Source organism: Athene cunicularia, assembly GCF_003259725.1.
Source record: "Athene cunicularia isolate RWA chromosome 7 unlocalized genomic scaffold, athCun1 chr7_part1, whole genome shotgun sequence".
NCBI lineage: Eukaryota > Metazoa > Chordata > Aves > Strigiformes > Strigidae > Athene > Athene cunicularia.
The window spans coordinates 16961789-16981400 of NW_020799107.1; the positions used below are offsets into that span (position 1 = coordinate 16961789).

General features: G+C 36.7%; 1 protein-coding gene across 2 annotated transcripts in view; it reads left to right on the forward strand.

Annotated features, from left to right (window-relative positions):
* The window catches only part of STK39 (serine/threonine kinase 39), a 101459-nt gene that overhangs the window by 16269 nt on the left and 65578 nt on the right, over positions 1-19612 (forward strand). For both annotated transcript variants that reach the window (XM_026852545.1, XM_026852544.1), the window contains exons 2-8: positions 5212-5324; positions 10354-10462; positions 11756-11897; positions 14033-14088; positions 16699-16808; positions 16903-17004; positions 17194-17327. In XM_026852545.1, coding sequence (XP_026708346.1) covers positions 5310-5324; positions 10354-10462; positions 11756-11897; positions 14033-14088; positions 16699-16808; positions 16903-17004; positions 17194-17327 — 668 coding nt within the window. In that variant the 5' untranslated portion in view covers positions 5212-5309. The remainder of the gene's footprint in view (positions 1-5211; positions 5325-10353; positions 10463-11755; positions 11898-14032; positions 14089-16698; positions 16809-16902; positions 17005-17193; positions 17328-19612) is intronic.

The following is a 19612-nucleotide window of genomic DNA, read 5'->3' on the forward strand; positions in this document are numbered from 1 at the left end:
ATAATTAGTATGTGATTGATAGTTATTTGCTGTATTCTGATGCTAGAAGCCTCTGTGTTCAAGAAAGCAGATTCCTGTTCTCATGTGCTTTTGTCAGAAGAATTTCTTTATTTTCTGCAGCTTTGACAGGGTGTTGTAACATAGTACTGCATAGCAAACCTCAAAATATTCCCTGTAATTTATCTAGTCGAAACATCTTATATAATCAGTCCTTTTACTATTTTAGTGAGTGTGGTGAGAAATAGTTCAAAATCAATCAATTAATTAATTAATTAATTCACAATCAATTAATTCTATGTAGTTCCATGAACAATTAATGAGATGAGTTGTTGAATGTTGAAAATGTAGAAGTAGCAGTTCTATGTATGGGCACAGATTTCATAGAACACTTAGTGTATTTTAAGTGAATTATGTCATAAGCCCAATGGCTAGGATAAGCAAACTGGTGTCCAAGTGAGTTAAAAGGGGAGAGATTTCATCCCAGCATGAATTAAGAACACAAAATGGGCAGGAATTGTTAGTAAATTATGTTTATGTGATTATAGTGGAGTTCTTAAGAACAGAAGCATTTATGTAATGTGAAGATGCAGATAGAAATCACGAGTTCATCTTCTTTGAAGAAGTTTCAGAAAGACTTAGAGTTTAGTATGGTGGTCTACATGAGCTTTAATGAGCTGATTTTTAATGGCAGTAATATGGAAGAAAATGAGTAATACTGAAAGATCTCTAGAATATAGTTGGGTAAAAGCTAGAAAACAAAAGTTCTTTGTTCAAGTAAAAATACTTTCATAACTGCTTCATCAATTTTCATAGATTTTATCCTATTTAGTACTGGTTTCTTTTATAGACAGAGTTTAGTCTTGGATTTGAGGCTGACTTCAAATTTTTCTGCACTAACCAGCTACATTGAATAGGAGATTTCTGTATGTCGGGGAAGCAGAAGAGGTGTGTAAAAATGGAGATGGTATAGGTTGTTATGTAAGTTTGTATAGATTCTGAGATAAGGTATTTCGTGTTCTCTAATTACAATTGCTGTCTAACCCTGTGGATACCTAGCCAAAAAGAAAATTTGCCATTAATAGCAAATTGCAGCCTTCTCTTCAGAGATTATATAGAACGACCATAGCACTGGGGAAGGTGTCTCTGGGTAGTATCTGAAAGGAAATCTTTGAGAGGTTTGTGTTGGAATACTGTAGAGTAACACTGAGGTACTAAAAAAAGACTTGTTAAATCATCATTACAGGGTAATGAGGTTACTGACTTTTGGTTTTGAGAAGAAAATTGTAATGAATAGTTCTAGATTTATGTTGAATAGAGTTACTGTACAGTGATGAGTGGAAAGTGTCAGAACTTTATACCTAATGGGGAATAAATGAAGTATCGTGTGATTATTTGAGGAAGGACATGTGCATGTGCAATGTGCAAGTGATATGGTCCAGCCATCTCACCCCACTGTCTGTCTTTTTGAGACTTGACTAGTGGAGGGTAGATAAAACTAAAATGTTAAGGTCAATTGTTGATCACACTTGTTCAAAGATCCTTATCTGCCAGCTGGAGACAAGTTCTGTGTGGATTAAATTCCTGTTTAAAAAAAAGAAAAAAGAAAAAATCTATAAAAAATACCTTTATGTATGTTAGATTCGAACAACTTGAATAAACTTATTCAAATAATAATCTTGGATGAGTACTACTGTTTGTGGGGCTTTCATATGCTTTCTATGAAGCATGTATAACATGAAATGCAGAAAACTGCTTTTAGGTTCTATCCTTTCAGAAGTAGTGAAGTGTGGCCATATGTAATAGCTCCTGAAGGTTTCTACTGCATGAATCCAGATAGTTAAAAGCAATTCTAATGGCTCTGCTGCACTGAGGGCAGGACTGTAGGGAGTGCATGGTTCACAGCATGAAGGAACAGATTGGCTGTAAGGATATGCTTACACTAGATAGGATGGCAGCAAAAATGTGAGGACAAGATGAAACTCTCTGACTTTGTTGTTGGTTGTTGTAAAATGGGAGTAGATGGCATCTTGATGTGGACTGAAATGGCATTATTTCACTGCTAACTTTTGAATTTGGTAAAGAGAACTTGGCTGTAGCAGGAGAATGACTTTTCCAGAAGTGGAAAAACCCCATTGTTCTTAGAGTTGGATTTTTTGAGTCTGACCTCTGGTAATCCTTTGTTTTGTTTTTCTGCAGGAGGTGCCTGGATGTAAAGTCTTCATGGTTTATCCAGCCTGAGCTTTAATGATACTAGATCAGTTTTCTAAATAGAGACTGGATGCTGAAACCAGTCTGTGCTTTGGTTGTGGTATAGTTAGTATGTTCTCCACTGTGAGGGTTTTGGAAGACTTCTAAGGCTCAGCATACATTAAGAACTCTTGCTTTCTGACAGGGAGTGGTTGACTTTAATCTATTCTATGCAATCTTTTTCTGTGACCCTAATTTGTTATGTTAAATGGTTGTCTGATGATTTTGTTTAACTGTATGATAGTGTGTTACTCCTGTAGTCTGTTGTTTCTTGATCAAAATGCTTATTGGGTAGTCCTGTTTGTAACAGCTACTCCTCTGGAATGTTTTGCATTTCTACTTGTTAGTAGACTGGAGAAGGACATCTGTTTATTGACATAAAAGCAGTCTTCTGACCAGATGGAAATGCTTCAGATTTTCCTCATCTTTATCCTCAGTTGTTCACCTTGTGCCTTAAGGCAGAGGAGGAGAGGGGATTATCTTTTAAGAGGAAGGAGGCATAGAGCCACTTAAGTGCCTGGCTTCTACTTCAGTATTTGAAACTGCTTTTTCAAACTGGTTTTATATGGAGGTCCCACTGAGAATATAGACTGCACAGATTGCTTTTACTATCAAAATACTGTATTGTGTAGAGTATTCAAAATGCAGAAGGAAGAAGAAAGCAAGTATTTAGACTGGCTTTATTCTAAAGGTAGAAAGCTTTTTGCATTGTTAGTGCATGATATTCTTGTGGTAAAGAATATCCCATTGCAACTCATCTCTGTCTGAGGAGAAAACACGGAGAAATGCACCGGAAGGCTTTTCATATAAGTAAACTTCAAACTCTAGTTTATGTCCTAAAATCTGGCATCTTATCCTTTCAGTAGGCAAGAGAGGAACAGATCTTCAACTTATGGATAAGGATAGTTTAGGATTAATTTTGCAGTTAAGAATTTTTAAATGGTAGTAAGCACATAGTCTTTGGTTTGGCATCTCACAGAACTTAATCATAATGGGCTGGGGTCAGGGATGTGACAGAACCTTTTTTGTAATCTAAATTTGCCAAAATGTTTTGAAGTGTTACTTGCTGTCATTTTACTTTAACTTGAGGAAGCAGTCAGGATTTCATCCTGTCACTGGCTGAATAATTTTTCTACGTGTTTTTTCAGTTTGTCCTTTATGTGGCCTTTGTATATAGAAATCTAATTTGAAAGTGAAGATCTGGTTGTTTCCTACAAGTAGTTAAAACTACTGGCATAGATGAAAAAAAATATATCAAGGAAAATCTTGGTCTTTGTTCCTGTATCATTAATAGCTAAAAGTTTGGTTTCTTCTCCCTGCCTTGAACTACAGTTGTGTAGTCAGAGGATTTGTGTCTTGGATGTCTACTGAATGAGAACTTCATTAAAGTGATATAGAAGAGTCTTACTTGAGCTGAATTCTGCTGACGTGGTGGTTCCTTGGGATGTCTTATTTAATTTTCAAAATCTCTCTTAATTCTTTTATTACTTACATTATTGGAATTTTTAAAGGCTTTGTTCTGTAAGCAGACAGAACAGGACACGTCAATATTTGTCTGTGACCGCATCCTGCAAAAACATGACTAGTTGGTCCTGTTCTGATTTTTTTTTTTTTTTTAAGATGAGCTCAGAATTTTGTAATGAGGTTCATACACTGAGTTAAAAAGCTTTGTGAGTTGAGTGAAAACGTCATGTGAACAAACAATACATGAAAATAGCTAAGCAAATAGCAATTAAACATTGACAATAACTTTCAGTCATGAGGTATTGTCGGTGCTGTTTTCAGATGTGCAGAGGGAAAAAGCTCTCAATTGTTCTTAAGTCGGCTGGTAACTGAATCCACATTTGTAGAGCTTGACAACAAAAGGCTTTTTGTTCACAATTTGTATTCATGTAGGACATGCCAATTACTGGGCATAAATAGAACATAGTGTATGAACAGGCCTGTATAATATGTTGCTCAATTTGTGACTTACCAGAAATCCATAATTTATATTAAAACATTTCGAATTACAGGTGAAAGCTACTAGTTGGGGGACTTAAGATTTCTGCATGAATGACCATGATGTAATTACTTTGAGGAAGCACAGACTGCTGTATTTGATGTGGCAGCAAGATGTGCAACCTGGAGAAAACTATGAATATTACTTGTAATCATTTCATTTAGTGAGGCAATACTGACTGGGACAAACCAAGTGGGTGCTTGATAAAAGAAGCAACGAGATATTTTACTCCCGCTGTTTGCAAATAAAGCATACTAAAGAAATTATTCTAATGTTTTCCCTGAAATTTGTTCAGTTCCACCAAGAACTGCATGTGCTCTGCATGTCAAATAAGCATGACTGACTTTCTGTGCTGGGCCATTCAGCAACGTGCATCTTCTTACTGTTGGTGTGATACTTGTGCCTCCCGTGCTCTTTACAAGAATGAGCATGCTTTTTGTAGGAATGTACCCTAATCACAATGAATGAGCAGGAATGCAGGTGAAACTGTAGGAGATTTGGCATGTACAACTTAACTGCTACTTTTCTGTTCATTGCAATGTGGGAACAAAAACCTGGTTAAACAGGGACTGACCTGAAAGAACAGAAAGAAAGAACAATTGATAAAGCACACACTCCCTGCCCTTCCATGTAATGTTTCAAATCGTGTTAACTGTGCAATTCAAGTTCCTGATTAAAACAAATGTGTCCAAAGGCAAAAGTGTAATGGTTTCCAAACTAGGAAATGCATTGAGGTGACAGGTGTGACATGGTAAATGAGAACATCGTTTTAAGCTGTCATCTTGGGAACTTTTTGTGGAGTGTGCAACAAAAACTTGGAGGTTGTTGTCCATTTGAGAAAGCATTGAAAAAGGATGAAAACCCAGCAGATTTTAAGATCTTTGTCAGTGTGGGATTCTTACGTTGGTCACTGGTTTAAATTACTATATTAAGACTGTGTTCCTTTTCTGTCCCTTTTTCAGGTAGTGGTGCTACAGCAGTTGTCCAGGCAGCGCTATGCAAACCCAGGCAAGAACGTGTAGCAATAAAGAGGATCAACTTAGAAAAATGCCAAACCAGTATGGATGAATTACTTGTAAGTAAATCATAGTGGAACATTTTACATCGAGACTATATTCTGTTTTGATTTTGGTTTTTGCTTGGTCCAAGAGTAAGGGTAGAATTTTATGCAGGGTAATAGCAAGAAAAGGATTTGAAAATAATCTGAAAGAAGTATGCCCTTCCCCTAAAAATATATTTTACTAATGTATATTTTCTAATGCCACAAAATCAAGAAGTGCAAAGTTAAATCTTGTTGAGAACTGTGGTAAAACCTTACCCCTTGATTTCTGGATACTTGATTTGGAAGAGATTGCTGTCTGGTTGTCTGTCTTTTCCTAATGCCGAGGAAAGATATATTTTCCTTTGGTTAAACATTGATTAAAAATATAATGGTAAAATTTACTAGGTCTCCTTAAAACGTCTAAAGCACCAAAACATGGCAAAAACTAATCGTTGGATCACTTTGTAATAACTTTTGAGGGGAAAAGTAGGAATGGCTACACTGCCATCTACACAAGGAAGCTCTTGTTAAAGCTAATAACACTCGATTTATCTGATAGGCCATAGCAAGCCATTTGAGGAATGCTGTTTGGGTCATTGATCAGAGGAGGAATGGACTTTTAAGAGGCCCTTTGCAAAAGGGACTTGAAGATTTTTTCCTCTGCACTGGTTACGGCAATCCAGACAAAGTTGCAAAGAACTGTTAAAAAAACCCCAACCAACCTGTTGCTTGCTAATGCTCCTAGTCAGGTGCTTATAAGACTAATGCATATTTATATATAGGCAGCATAATAAGAGTTGAAGGACACAAAACCATTCTAAAAGTGAGAACACTCTCTTCTGTTCCACAGGTTATACTACTGCCTAGAGACTGTGGGCTTTTTCTAATGCAGAAATTCCTGCCTCTGAAGGAAATGGTCTCCTCAGCAGGGAATTGCCAGTGCAAAAGATATCTTGAATTTGATACAGAGGGTATGGTCCATCCAGTTTCTTCAGATAAAATGGCTTTTTTTACAGTGGAGGACCCAAAATGCTCTTCCCCTGGTGATTGATAGCATTTGCCTTCAGTTTATATAACAGCTTGTATGGGACATGGTTGTGTTTTTTAAAAGAGGATTGTGGTAGTGGAAGCTACCTCTGAGGTAGTGAGACTTATGTCAACTAAAAACTCTAAAGATAAATTCTGAAGTGTGTTTAGAAAGAGAACAGCCCAAGGTGAGATGCTGTGCATGATGTATTAACATCTACAGCCCATGAAGTATGTTTCTCTAAAACTGAAAATACTAATAATTGTAAAATAAAATGGTCAAAATTTGATCTTTTTTGATTAGAATTTGAACTAATAATGGGAAATAAGAATTAAAAAGTTACAACAAATAAAACCAGACAAAAGTGCCCAAAATGTGCAAGAGATATTCAGGTGGTCTAAAGAAATTATTGCAGTTAGTTACCAGCTTGTGCAAAGCTACCTTAGCAAGTGTTTGAGTATCTTTACTGCTGACATGTCTCTACTGTCTGCCAAATGAGGCAATAGGTCTTGAATTTTTGGCCCCTTATTGCTTGCTTTTGTTATAAAGCCAACTGTCCAGACCATATTTTTTATTTTTTTAACATTAGTCAATTTCTGCTTTTCTGTGTTGAGATTTTGTGTTTCTTTTATTTGTTCATCTGTTTTGATCTGAACATAAATTCTGGCTTTCTGAGTTCCTCATTAAAAGGGTTAAAAAAAAAATCACCACGTATGATTCCTTTTATTTTTAAATGTGCATACACACGTGCATACATACACATACATAATTAATGCTTTTTATTTTTCTGTGAGGGGAAGTATACTTACGCTGACTCAGTTCTAATAGATTCTAAAATTTTGTTTAAAAAATAGAGATGTTATTCTGGAAAAGGGCATTGCTGACTTTCAAAACTCTTGTTACAACTGTACTAACATTTTTATTTCAGTTGATAATACTTAGAATGCTCTTGCATTTTGGGATTTTCACACTGGTTTTGAGTCTGCTCAGTTTTCAGTTACTTATTTTTTGCCATAGCGATGTTCTAAAACTGCCCCCTGAACATGCTGTTTTGTAAAATCCTGCTGCTGAGTGCTTACCGGTGTTGTGCAAAGTCAGACTTCACAAACTCTCAGCTGTGTGGCCTTCAGAGGAGTGGAAAATGCAGCCAGCCTAGTGCCCACATAAGCAGATTTAGGATTTGGGCCAGTGTCAATTAAAATAGAGTGGCAGTGTGGGAGGGAGTTTAAATAATACTAAGGTTACACAAACTGCCAAACTCCTGAAATTCAATACTCTGTTTCCTGCAGTGTCCTGCGTTCTCACTATTGTAAGCTAAATGTAACCTAACCCCAGAGCCAAGGAAAAAGTTTCTGTCCTTAGCATTGTCCTGACTGGATATCTTCTCCCCTCCCCTTACCTCCAATTTTTTAAAACAAGCAAAAAAATCAACACTACAAACTGAAGCATTTCTGCTCTGGGACAGAAGCCTTTTGAGGCAGGCTTTCTGGAGCAGCCCGTCACGTGTTATGCCTAACCCCTCACACAGCTTTATCTGGGGTGTCCATGGAGGAGGCCCCGGGGAAGCACCCACAGAGCTGCGCACCTGCCTGGTCACTGGGAGCTGGACCCAGCCTTGCGGGTGCTGCAGCTGGGCACCGAAAGGAGCCATCTCACAGTTGCTTATTAACTGCGTCACTCACCTGCCCTTAGGCAGACACAACATTTTTGTGTAGCTGCTCAGTAAAACTGGATCAGCAATAACCTGGCTAAAAAGAAGTTAGCTTTTAACCTGGACATACTTCCTGATGCAGTGCACAAGCACTAACACAAGGGAGGGAGAAGCAGAGGCATGAGGCAGAGACTTTAAATTTTAAGTGCTGTTACAGCTTTGGTGCTGTCAAATGTCTGAAGTGATGTGAAACTGAAGAAGGTTCCAGGGCATTCTCCTGGATGCCCTGCTGCAAGCTTTTCCTCTGACAGTGTATTTTAAGTGAAGGCTTTTCTCTCTCACCTGTGCAGATCAATAGCCTCAGCCAAATAACTGGTTTGTGGAGACTTACCATTCTCTGTGTGATAGGGACTCTCCAGAACTGCAAGTCTGAAATTAATACTTTCCTGACTAAAATTTAAGTTCTTATCTCTCATGGGGTACTTCCTGTTTGTTTATTTTTGGTTTGCAAAGACTCTTTTTGGAAGAAGTCACCAAAGCTGGTGACACAAGGTGCCTTTGGCCATGGTTACTGCAATAGCTCAATTTTTGCCAACGTGTTGGTGCAGGCAGACAAAGCGTTCAAAGCACTTTTCAGTTAAAGATAGTGAAGCCTACTACAGTCAGTTACATTTCTGCACTATTAATGTCTGAGTACAATAGATGAGGTGTATTTTTGCCCAGTAGTGGAAGGTAGACTTTTTGAGCCATTGTTATGTTATCAGCATAGGAAAACAATAAAACAATATAAGAAATAGTAATCAAGAGTTGGGAGAATTACAGTTAAGATTTGGTATGGATATCTGAATTAAGAACCTGAGGCAGTAATCTGAGTTGCGTTTAAGATGACATGTCTTCTGGGAAAGTGAAATATGCCCCACATAGCTTTCTTCTGTTTCCTACCTAGTGTCTCCCAAGGAGGGGGAAAATCTATTTTGAAAATTGCTGAGTTATTCAGGTTCATTGCATGACTATTCAGGTGTTCATCCTTCTGTGGTTCAGGGCTCAGAAGTTGTCTAGGGAGGAGGGCTTTTGACAAGAGGACTAGCTGAAATAATGGTCAAACTACATCCTGACTTAATAGTTACCAACAGGCATTATGAGATTAAATCACAGTCTTTAATGCACATAATTAACTTTTTATTAGAAAGTGGCTGTGATCTCAAGTGCATTGCAAATAACAACCTCAAAAAACCCTCCTCTTTTAGACACTTACTGAATTGAAGTTGAAAGATGAAAATGGCATCAGTGTCAGCTTTAATCAATATAAGTGGGACTGCCATAGTGCCTGCCTTGTGCCAGTGCTGGTGAGTCAGCTTGTAACACAGATCCAACTGAAAGCAGTTGCTTTTCAGGGAGGGGGGGGAGGTGGAAGAGTTTGGTTTTTAGCTGGATTGTCTCCCTGACAGGCTCACCCTGCAGGAGCATGTCATCTAGCACCACGGATGGATCAGGGCTGTGTGGCTGGAGGTGGAGAGGGATAAGTAGGCTTGTGGGAGTTTAAGTTGGTGTGAGACCAAACCCTCTGGTGCAAAGGAGGCCTAAATGCTTCTATGTAAAGGATTGGAAGGATAGCTGCAAGCAGAGAGCTGAGAAAGGTGTTACACAACAGTTATGTGAAAGAGTGAACAGAAAAAGGACTCTTCTTGGAATAACAGATACAGGCAGTCATTCTTAATCTGTACAGCTGTGGTGTGTCATAGATGGTGTAACTTGGTAGTGCCACATTGTGCATCTGTTGGTGAATGTGTGCTCCTGTAGTCAATTGTTTCCTCTGACCTTTGGTCTGTAACACTGCTTTTTCCTCTTCCACTTCTGTTTTATTGTGTGGCTCTGGTGTCTACCCGTCCATCCCACAGTAGCAGAGCCAGCGGTGCTGTGTCTTTTGTCCAACAGCTTCCTTCCTCCTTTCCCACCTTGCTCCTGCTCTAATTTTTTCATATCCCCTTTGAATACGAAAGGCAGTAGGTTTTGATCTTTCCTTGTGTTTTTTTGTCCAGCCTGTACCTGTACCTTCAGCTCTTGGAGACTGGAGACTGCTTATTCTTTATTACTCACTCTGAATTTGTGAGTTTAACAGTAATTTCTTTGCTGCTGTCAGAAGAAAATTGATGTAGTTAAGCCAATATCTCCTGGCCAAATATCCCTTGTGTTCTTAGCAATAATGTTTTGTCTTGCATGCAGATATATAGGTAAATGGAAATGTTTTTGTGCTTTGATGCATATTCTGTGCATACTTCAGTTTTGTTATAGTATTTCACTTTGCAAATCAAGCTTTCTTTCTACTCTCTTTCAAGCAGAACTGATAGCTGGTTGTGTTATGCTGGGCTTTGTATTTCTTACAGAAAGAAATTCAAGCAATGAGTCAATGCAATCACCCCAATGTGGTGACCTATTACACATCTTTTGTGGTGAAGGATGAACTTTGGCTGGTTATGAAGCTGTTAAGTGGGGGTAAGTTACTGTTTTTACTTGCTTAGCTGCAAGGAAATCTTATGATATATTTCTAATGTACATTCTTTGAGTAAATTGACCTAAACCAATTAAGATGGGGGGAGAGAGACACTATGTAGGATGAACCTTGAGACATAGGTTGTTTATAGCAGGAATGTGCAAGCATAAAAAGTTTGTCTATGTATATTGATAGTACAGACTAGATATTACCAATATAAATTTGTTTATTAAAATTCTTTATTAAGGCTGTGTAGGGAAAACTGATGAGAACAAAGTCCATTCTGTGTAGCCTTTTTTTGAGTTTCCCTAGTATCCACTCTTTTTTTTTTTTGTAAAAACACATACATTTGTGATTTCTTAATAAGTGTTTCTCATTCCTTATTCAAGGAAGATTATTCCTAGGACAGGCGTTATACATGGTGCATCCTTCTTATTGCTTAAACTGACTAAACACTCGCTATAGTTTTTATGGTGATGGTTAATGATATAAAAGTCTTATTTGGTTCTGTGAGGGGAAAAGGGGCTGAACTGAATGTGCTTGTAGCTTAGAAAAGGAGGCTTCAAAATAAGATGTGGTGGTCCTGATTGCTACATGATATTCTTCAAGGTTAGTCTTCATGGTAGCAGACTACTGCACCAATCATGCTAGAAAGCAAGGACGGGAAATGCTCATAAAAACAGTTGTTATGTCACATTTGGTTGAACTGTTCAGTCAATCAAAAGCAAGCATAGACCCTGAGAGAAACCGGTGATTCATGACAGGAATTTACTGTGAGCTGTTGAAAAATGGTTATATAAAAACAAAATGTTGGTATTACATTCCTTGGAATTTATAATAACTGTAGTTCAGTGTTAAACTGGGTGTCACTAGGAATGTTTTCATCACTTGCAGAGAATCTGTCCTTTCACTCTTGCAGCTGCATGTTTACTCTGTCGTGAACACATGAACCATAATCTAAGCTAGATAACAAACCAAAACCTTTGCTGTACATATCTGTTTAAATGTGGGATACTCCTGGATTTTTAATAAATGGTAGTTTAGCAAGCTGTTAGCAGATCTTTCTAATGGATCCAGTGTTAACAGTATTCTTGAAAAAAACAGTGCTTTGTTTCTCATGTGAATGAGGTAGCAGTGTGCTTTATTTTGAGAGCTAGTTAGATGAGGCCTTTACACATACATGCAAAGATTTAAATTTCAGTAGCATAGAAAGAATGAAGAAATAAAACTTTCTCAAGAATCTGGTACAGTAATGCTTTATATATGCTTTTTTCTTTCCTGAATCTGCATTATAGGTTCAATGCTTGATATAATAAAGTATATTGTCAACAGAGGAGAGCACAAAAATGGTGTCCTTGAAGAACCCATAATAGCAACAATTCTTAAAGAAGTTTTGGAGGGTTTAGACTATCTACACAGGAATGGGCAAATTCACAGGTAGGAGCATAATACACAGTGAAGAGCATTTTCAAAGTTGTGTGTATAATTTGTTGGTACTGGTTGCGGCAGTTGCTTGGCTAAGCAAATTTATATTGCCTCTTCCATGTACTGTAAATGCGATCAGTAATTATCAAATGATAATGCTCAGGCAGATGCTGTAACTTTGTCACTAATACTTGATACTTGCCTGGTCTCTATTGTCTGTTTCATAATTAGGATAAGTCTGTGCTGCACTAAGTATGCCAGAACTGTGGTCTATACTCCTGTGCCTGCTGGTCCTCCAAATATCAAATGAGTCTGGTCTATGACTTAGTTATTGTGTTGCACAGTAAACCTGTAATCTTGGGCACGCAGGCACTCCTGTATAAATGTGAAATTTAATTCTCCTTGGTAATCAGTAATGTCTATTACAACTCTACAGACCTTTCTTTATGACCACAAGGGAAGCTGGGATTGGTACTGTGGAACTGCATCTTGGTGTAATGTGTCTTGTGATTGTTGTCTTCCATACAATCTTTCTCCACTGACTTCCTCAGTGTATATTGTGCAAACCCCCTGGGGTCTATACATACTTACTGTAGCAACCCACAGGTTGCTTGCACTGTTTGGATGTTGGAAGTGCTCTCTACTCAGGGCTCCCTAATTAATTTTACTGAGGTGAATTTGCCCTTTAAAGGAAGGTGCCTACAACAGGCTCTCTGTCTGTTTCAAGCATTAACCTTTTATAAGGTAATTTTTTTAAGCCAAACCCAGATTTGCAGCAGACAGAACTCTGAGCATGGAGGTAGTGCAGATGTAGCACAATAACTGTTCCTTATGTGTACTTCTTATGTGTCATCTTCTAAATGAGTTGCCTCTGATACAAATCAAGAACTATATCCTACTTCTACAGAGAGAAAATTGAGATAAATGGAGAAATAAAGAACAATTATCTTGACTTCTGGTCTGGAATGTCAAAGACTTGCCTCAAACCTTAATTCATTGTCTTCTATTAAGCTGATATTGTTGCGGAAGGAACATTCATTAACTTTTAAGAATAACAGGACCCTTTGAGGATGGATTTGGCAGTTCCCCTTGCCTATTCTTGAAGGACCTTAAAAAAGATAAAAAGAGAAATCTCTGTTACATCTGAGATTTCTTCTTTTTCATAACATACAGTTTGTAAACTGCAGTACCACAGAAGACCTGTTCAAGACAATATAGTGTGTGTTTCTTTTCCCATGTATGTTGTAGGTGAAAGCTGTGCTAGTTCAGGGAATGCTGTGTCAGGTGGTATTTGCCAGTTAAAGATGTTTCCACTTGTTCAGGGATTTTGTTCTGTTGTTTCAGTGCATTCTTGTTTATGTATAAGGAAACAGGTTATGTTAACTTTCAGTAGCAATGTGTTAGTTATTTTCTGTAAATCTTGGAAAGATTGTTTAGTTCAAATTCTTAATGTTTGTGATATATTCTCTATGAAAGATTTATCCTATACATTAAGAGTGGGATGCACATTTCCATTAAAAAAACCCAAACCAAAACAGCCAGGAAGGTTTCTTCTTAACCTTATGTGTAAATAGTGTGTTAAACAGATATAGTTGACTGTTAGGCATATGCTAAATTATTGACAGATTCAGTGTCAAGTAACTTTTCATCGTGGTACCGTATAGCAAACCATGTTTGCTATTCCTAAGCTTTAATAGCTTCATTGGGTAGAAATCTATAGTATATTTACCTTTCTTGAAGATGGGTCTCTGTTCTGAGGAGATTAAAGAGAACTTTTTTTCAACTTCTTCATTAATGGTGCTGTTGGATGTGAGCATTAATTCTTGCTTTAAAGCTCTGAAAGCTCTCAGTTTGTGAGATAATATTTATAAAAGGTGGTAAAAGAGACATTGGACCTAAATATTTCTGTTCTCAAAATCTATCCCTGAATTCTGCACATTTTATGCCAAAGCTGACTTCTTATATGAGAGAGTTTGTGCTCTGCAAGTGTTTTATTGTGAATCAGTTACATTTTATACTTTAGTTCCTGTTTCTGTCTTTTGAACTTTAAAATGCTATCTCGTGAAACTAATTAATATGCAATATTTATTTGTTTACATAAAATGTGCACATATGTACTTTCATACTAACCTCTTTGTGCATTCTAGAGATTTGAAGGCTGGCAACATTCTTCTGGGTGAAGATGGCTCTGTACAAATAGCAGGTAATGGCAGTCGTAGAGTAATGGCTAAGTAAAAGAAAAAAGTAATTGCATCTGCATTAGGAGCAACAGATACAAGTTTTTCTGTTGGCTTTTAACTGTTCCTTTTGGAATGCTGTAGCTGCAAGTTACACAGTTTCAGATTTCAGGACTCTTGGTTAATGATACACAAGTTAGAAATTATTCAGTATTTCTCTATGTCCCATCAAATATATAAAGAAACTTTTTAGTGACCTCTAAATGTTTCCTTTTGAATCACCCATGTACCTTAAACAACTTGCAAATGGTAGCAACTCATATTTCTGTTCAAGATCATTTAATTTATTTCTGCAAGTAACTGTAATAGTTCTTGGTGATTCAAAAATCTGTATGTGCTGCCCTTCATGAGGATCTTGGGTATAACTTAACTAGTCACTGAGATGCATGAGATACATCTCACTGAGAATTATTTTTGGCATTTCTGCCATTTGTCTTGCAATGGTATTTGTTGGAAACAGTTTAACATCTTAAATACTCTCTGAATGTATCTATATGCTTCCTGAGTGGTAGTGTGTAAGAATCAAATTATTTGGTCTTCATAAGAGCTTAAGTACTGAACAAGATATCATATACCATCTCTCAAGTTAGTATCAAGTATCTGGAAAATAGAGTGAGCAGGTGGAGATACCTCCCCCCACCTCCCAGCATACTTCCAGGCCTTTCTGTTTATAGCTGGTGGTCCAGTGATGAAAGCTTTGTGTTTAGTAGCCCTCAGTAATAAAAATGGCTATAACCAGAATTCTTTTTTATATAAACAATGCTTTCAGAGTACTGTGTATATGTATATTTTGAAGGCTTTAATATGCCAGTGTCTGAAGTCTGTTAAACTGGATGGGAGAAGACTGGCTGGCAGGTGAACCATCTAGTAATTGGAGCAATTCTGTTTTGACTTCAAGACTTTTTAAATAGTCAATTTTACAGACTTGAATTTTAATAAGATACTTAACATTTATTTATTCACTTGATTATACCCTACAGTTGTCTTAATTTTGTATAGGGTTTGAGGTACCTACTGAGATTCTAGGTCTGTGTTGTTCAAATATTTTTTAGATCTTTTTATATTGTAAAGGAGTAGATGTCTAGCCAACCAACTTAATTAAAAATACTAATAACTAAAAAGTTGAAAAATAAAATCTCATGAACCATCTGAAATAAATCTGTTGACTTTAGATTATTACTTTCATACGTAATCAAATCTATTCTGCCAGTAATCAGGTAACATTCAAACAACACCCTTATTTATCTTTTTCTAGGTCAACTCCAGGGCTTGATTTCTTGACCTTTTCCTCCTTTTTGCTGTAGGCATCTTAGTGACTAAGGCTTTGATTGTGCTGCTAGGTTATTCAGTGCATGTGGGACTGAGGAAGTTCAGTGGCAGAATAGATATGTGGAAAGTGTCTTTCCATGATACATTATTTCAATACCAGGTTATTTCTGATCTTCAGGTGAAAAGTACAGCAGTGTCAAATGTTTCTTTGTTGGTGTGGGTCTGTTCTGGTTGGGACAGCTGAACATTGCACATTAACAGGAGTTTATTTTGAATGTCAGAGAGGCTGGAATTCATCCTTTTTACATCTTTTTGCCTTGACACAGTAAAATCTCCTTTTATCTTTGGAGAACAGATACCTGATCATTTTGCTTCTTTTCATTTGTTAGAAGAACTTAGATTCCTTTTCTGTGTATTTTAGTGACAAGGAAGAGGTCCAGAATTTGAGTCTGTCATGCTTAAATTGTTTAGTGGAAAGTAATGGTAAAACTACATCTTCTGTAGTTACTGATATTTCTTTTTCCCAACATTAAAATAGGGATACAATAGGGAAACAATAGGAAAATAAAAATTACAGTAGGTCTATAGTAAACCACTTGATTTTAATATACTTGGATTGTACATAGCACAGTCTAAAATACTCTTTATTCAGAATTACAGTATTTCTCCATATGTTGGTAATCTGTTGTTCTTCTTTCTTCCATTTATCCCATACCTCGCCCATACAGCTGTCAGTGACATAGTAACAGGTTAACAGAACAATATTTTTTGCTACTCTGTAATTTGGAAAAAATTATTCATGTCAGGGTCTACTATTAAATGTATATTGTTGGTCACTTTGCTGATTATCTTTGATTTGTCCAGTATCCGTAAGTATTTAAATTGTATATAGTATTCCCTTGTTCAAATTACATTAATATTTAGTAGCTATACATGCGGAAGTAGGTCCTTATCTTTGAACAATAGCAGATGCAAACCTTTCAAACCTTGGCTCAGAGTGCATGTTTGAAAACCTTAAGTGACAGACATACTGGAGTCCTTTGTAACTTTATTCAGGAAGACACATACCAAGTAGTTAAACTTCAGGGTGTCCTAGTGCAGATCTCCGAGATAAAACTATACTATCTATTCCATAGCATTTCAAGAACAGTGTGTGATGAAGCAGAGGTAAGCTCTGCAATGGAGAGTTTCTATAAGTAGAGTTTTATAAACTGATTTAATTTCTAAAATGTAGAACTTCCTCTTTGTTATTGGTAGTTTAACAGATTTTGTCTTTTTTTTTTTTTTTTTTTCCCCCTTCTTCCCAGATTTTGGTGTTAGTGCATTTTTAGCAACAGGAGGTGATGTTACTCGTAACAAAGTAAGGAAAACATTTGTTGGTACTCCATGTTGGATGGCCCCTGAAGTAATGGAGCAGGTATTCCTAATGTTAATAAAGTAATATTTTCCATCTTTGATTTTTGGAACTTCAGACATCACCACCTTGTTTTTCCTTTCTGGTTCTATTCCAGGTGCGAGGTTATGATTTCAAGGCTGATATGTGGAGTTTTGGGATAACAGCCATTGAGTTAGCAACTGGAGCAGCACCTTATCACAAATACCCTCCTATGAAAGTAACAATCTCTTTATATTACTTACTGCTATTAATTGTAATATTAATGCTGCTAGATAGTTAGCATGACTTAATTTTCAATAGCAACTCAAGATACCTAAATATATGTATTCTGTGGAATATTTACTCTAATTTCTACATGTTTTGAACTGATTTTGCTTACACTACCTCTTTTTTGGGTTTACTGCAGGTGCTAATGCTGACGCTTCAAAATGACCCTCCTACTTTAGAGACAGGTGTAGAGGACAAGGAGATGATGAAAAAGTATGGCAAATCCTTTAGAAAACTAATTTCATTATGCCTTCAAAAAGATCCTTCCAAAAGGTAGGTCATTATTGCTATGTGCAGTGAAATTGATTTTTTTTTTAGATACACAGACTGCTTAAAGTTCTGCTGTTTAAACATGATTTTTAGGTGTATGATCTGAATTTTGTAAATAGCAGCTTTCTGTCATCTTCATCTGGGGAGAAGAAATTGCTGCTTAATTGTCACAGAAGTTTTGTTCTTCAGGGTTGTTAACCTAATTTATTTATATTTAAATATACTGTTGAATTAAACTCTGATCAAACAAAAGTCCTTGCTTTACATCTTAATTTCTCATCTGAGGCAAGATACAAATCTTGATATTGTGCATAAGTCTAACAAGACTGTTCAGATTGATCAGGCAGAACTGTTGGTAACCAAACATATCAGTCTCTTGGCCTTTAAAATAAATTAAAAATACATAAATAATTTTGTGTTAATCTTTCTCATTTTGTGACATAAGCTTAACTTTAACGTGGATATTTCCAGAGAAAATTACTTATTAGGTATTTATTTTTTACTCTAAAGTTAGGTGCTCCAAGCTTGTTCAAAGTTTTCCTCATACTTATGAAGGCAATTGCATGTCATAGTATCTTTGTAAGTTGTTCTTTCTTGCTACGTTTTGTGAATGGGATAGCCGAGGTGATGAAAATGTTAAAGATCTTTTTCAAGACTATTGCTGAGCTCCCAAGTTCCCAGAACGATTAATTTATTTATCCTTTATTCATTTTTATGCAGACCCATTTTTATAGGTTTCTTTTTCTGAAGAGTTGGAGAAAGCACATTCTAATTAACATTGTTTCTTAAGGGTATTAAATATTTTTGAAGAGTTTCAGAGCTGGTATTTCTAGGAAAAAAGATTGTTCTGAGAGCAATCCTGATTGAGTGCTGTGTGGGTCTTTTATGGTGTGTACTTTTCACTGATGTTACGCTAGCTTACGTCCCAAGATATTGTTGTAGGGAGTCAAGTCAAAGAAGTGACAGCAGCAATACTAGAGAAAAGTATAATTATGAAAAAAGGTTATGTGGCAACATCTTTATTCTTGAAATCTTTCAATTTTTTTTTTTTTCACTGAAAGATCACTTGCATGCTGTTTTCAGATTCCCAAACCCCTTACAGTTGATGGTCTTGGTAGCAAGTCCTGATGCTTTCTTTAAGCTTAGTACTGCAGTACAGCTGCTTACAGATAAAAATGAAATGTATTCTGGATAATCAGTCTTCTTTTTAATTTCCAGTGTCAAGCAATTTTCAAGGCAAGATTAATTGATATGAAAACATGAGAAGTAAATAATTAAAATGGTTTTCCTTCTCTCCTTGAATACATAATGCCGTTACTCGATCTGTAGTTACGACATCCATGTTGAAACATTAGTGTTTAAACAAATTATGCTAATTTGTTGCACTGATATTCAAACACATACAATATCTTCATGCTCAGAATTGCCTTGAATTGAATAATTAGACCAGCAGATAGGTGATTAGATCTGTGGGCCAGTTACTCGAACCGAGGAGCAGGTGTCCATATATTGTGGGGTCATCACTATTTTTTTATGTTTCTCCCAAGCCAGGATTTAATTTTGCACAGAGATGCCTCCATAGTCATCATGTCAGTTGTGGGAGAAGTGCCTGCTCTTTGTGGCAAATTTTTGGACTGGCATTGCACTGTTTTTGTCTCAGACAGTGATGTTTTTCTTTTGGGAATCTGTGTGTGGGTGTCTCTCTTTCTCCCCAGTGTCAAGGATGCTGCTTACAGCCCACAACTGCAATTCACTGCCACAGCCCGTGTGGAAAACAGGCCCAGAAAACATGTCCAGACCAGTTCAGAAGTGTCTGGCATAATTAATGGTAGAGGAATGGAGAACACTAGTTTGGATAAAACTTTACTAATAATCTAGATTTTAACTATGCATATCCCTGTTATGAGATGTGATGGTACTGGATCACTGAAACTTGTCTTAAAGTTAAGAGGTAATTTGAGGTAGAACTTTAAAGCTTTGACACAGAAATTAATTCTATCTATTTATTTTAAAATGTTGCCCTTCCTTTTTGCTCATCCAAGGTTTATGTGTGAACTGCTGTTATGCCTAGTGGTGTCTACAGTACCACTAATAATAACTCCTTTATTGTAGAGCTTGGTGCTATGGAGGGGAAGAAAAATAAGTGGTCTATGGAATTACTGTCTGTGTCTAAATTGAATGCTTTTTGTTGATGTCAGGAGTTGTTTCATTATTTCTAGTGGGAGTGAACTGATATGTGCATACACACTACTTACTACTCCTCTTTTCTTCACTTACTCTTCAGATGT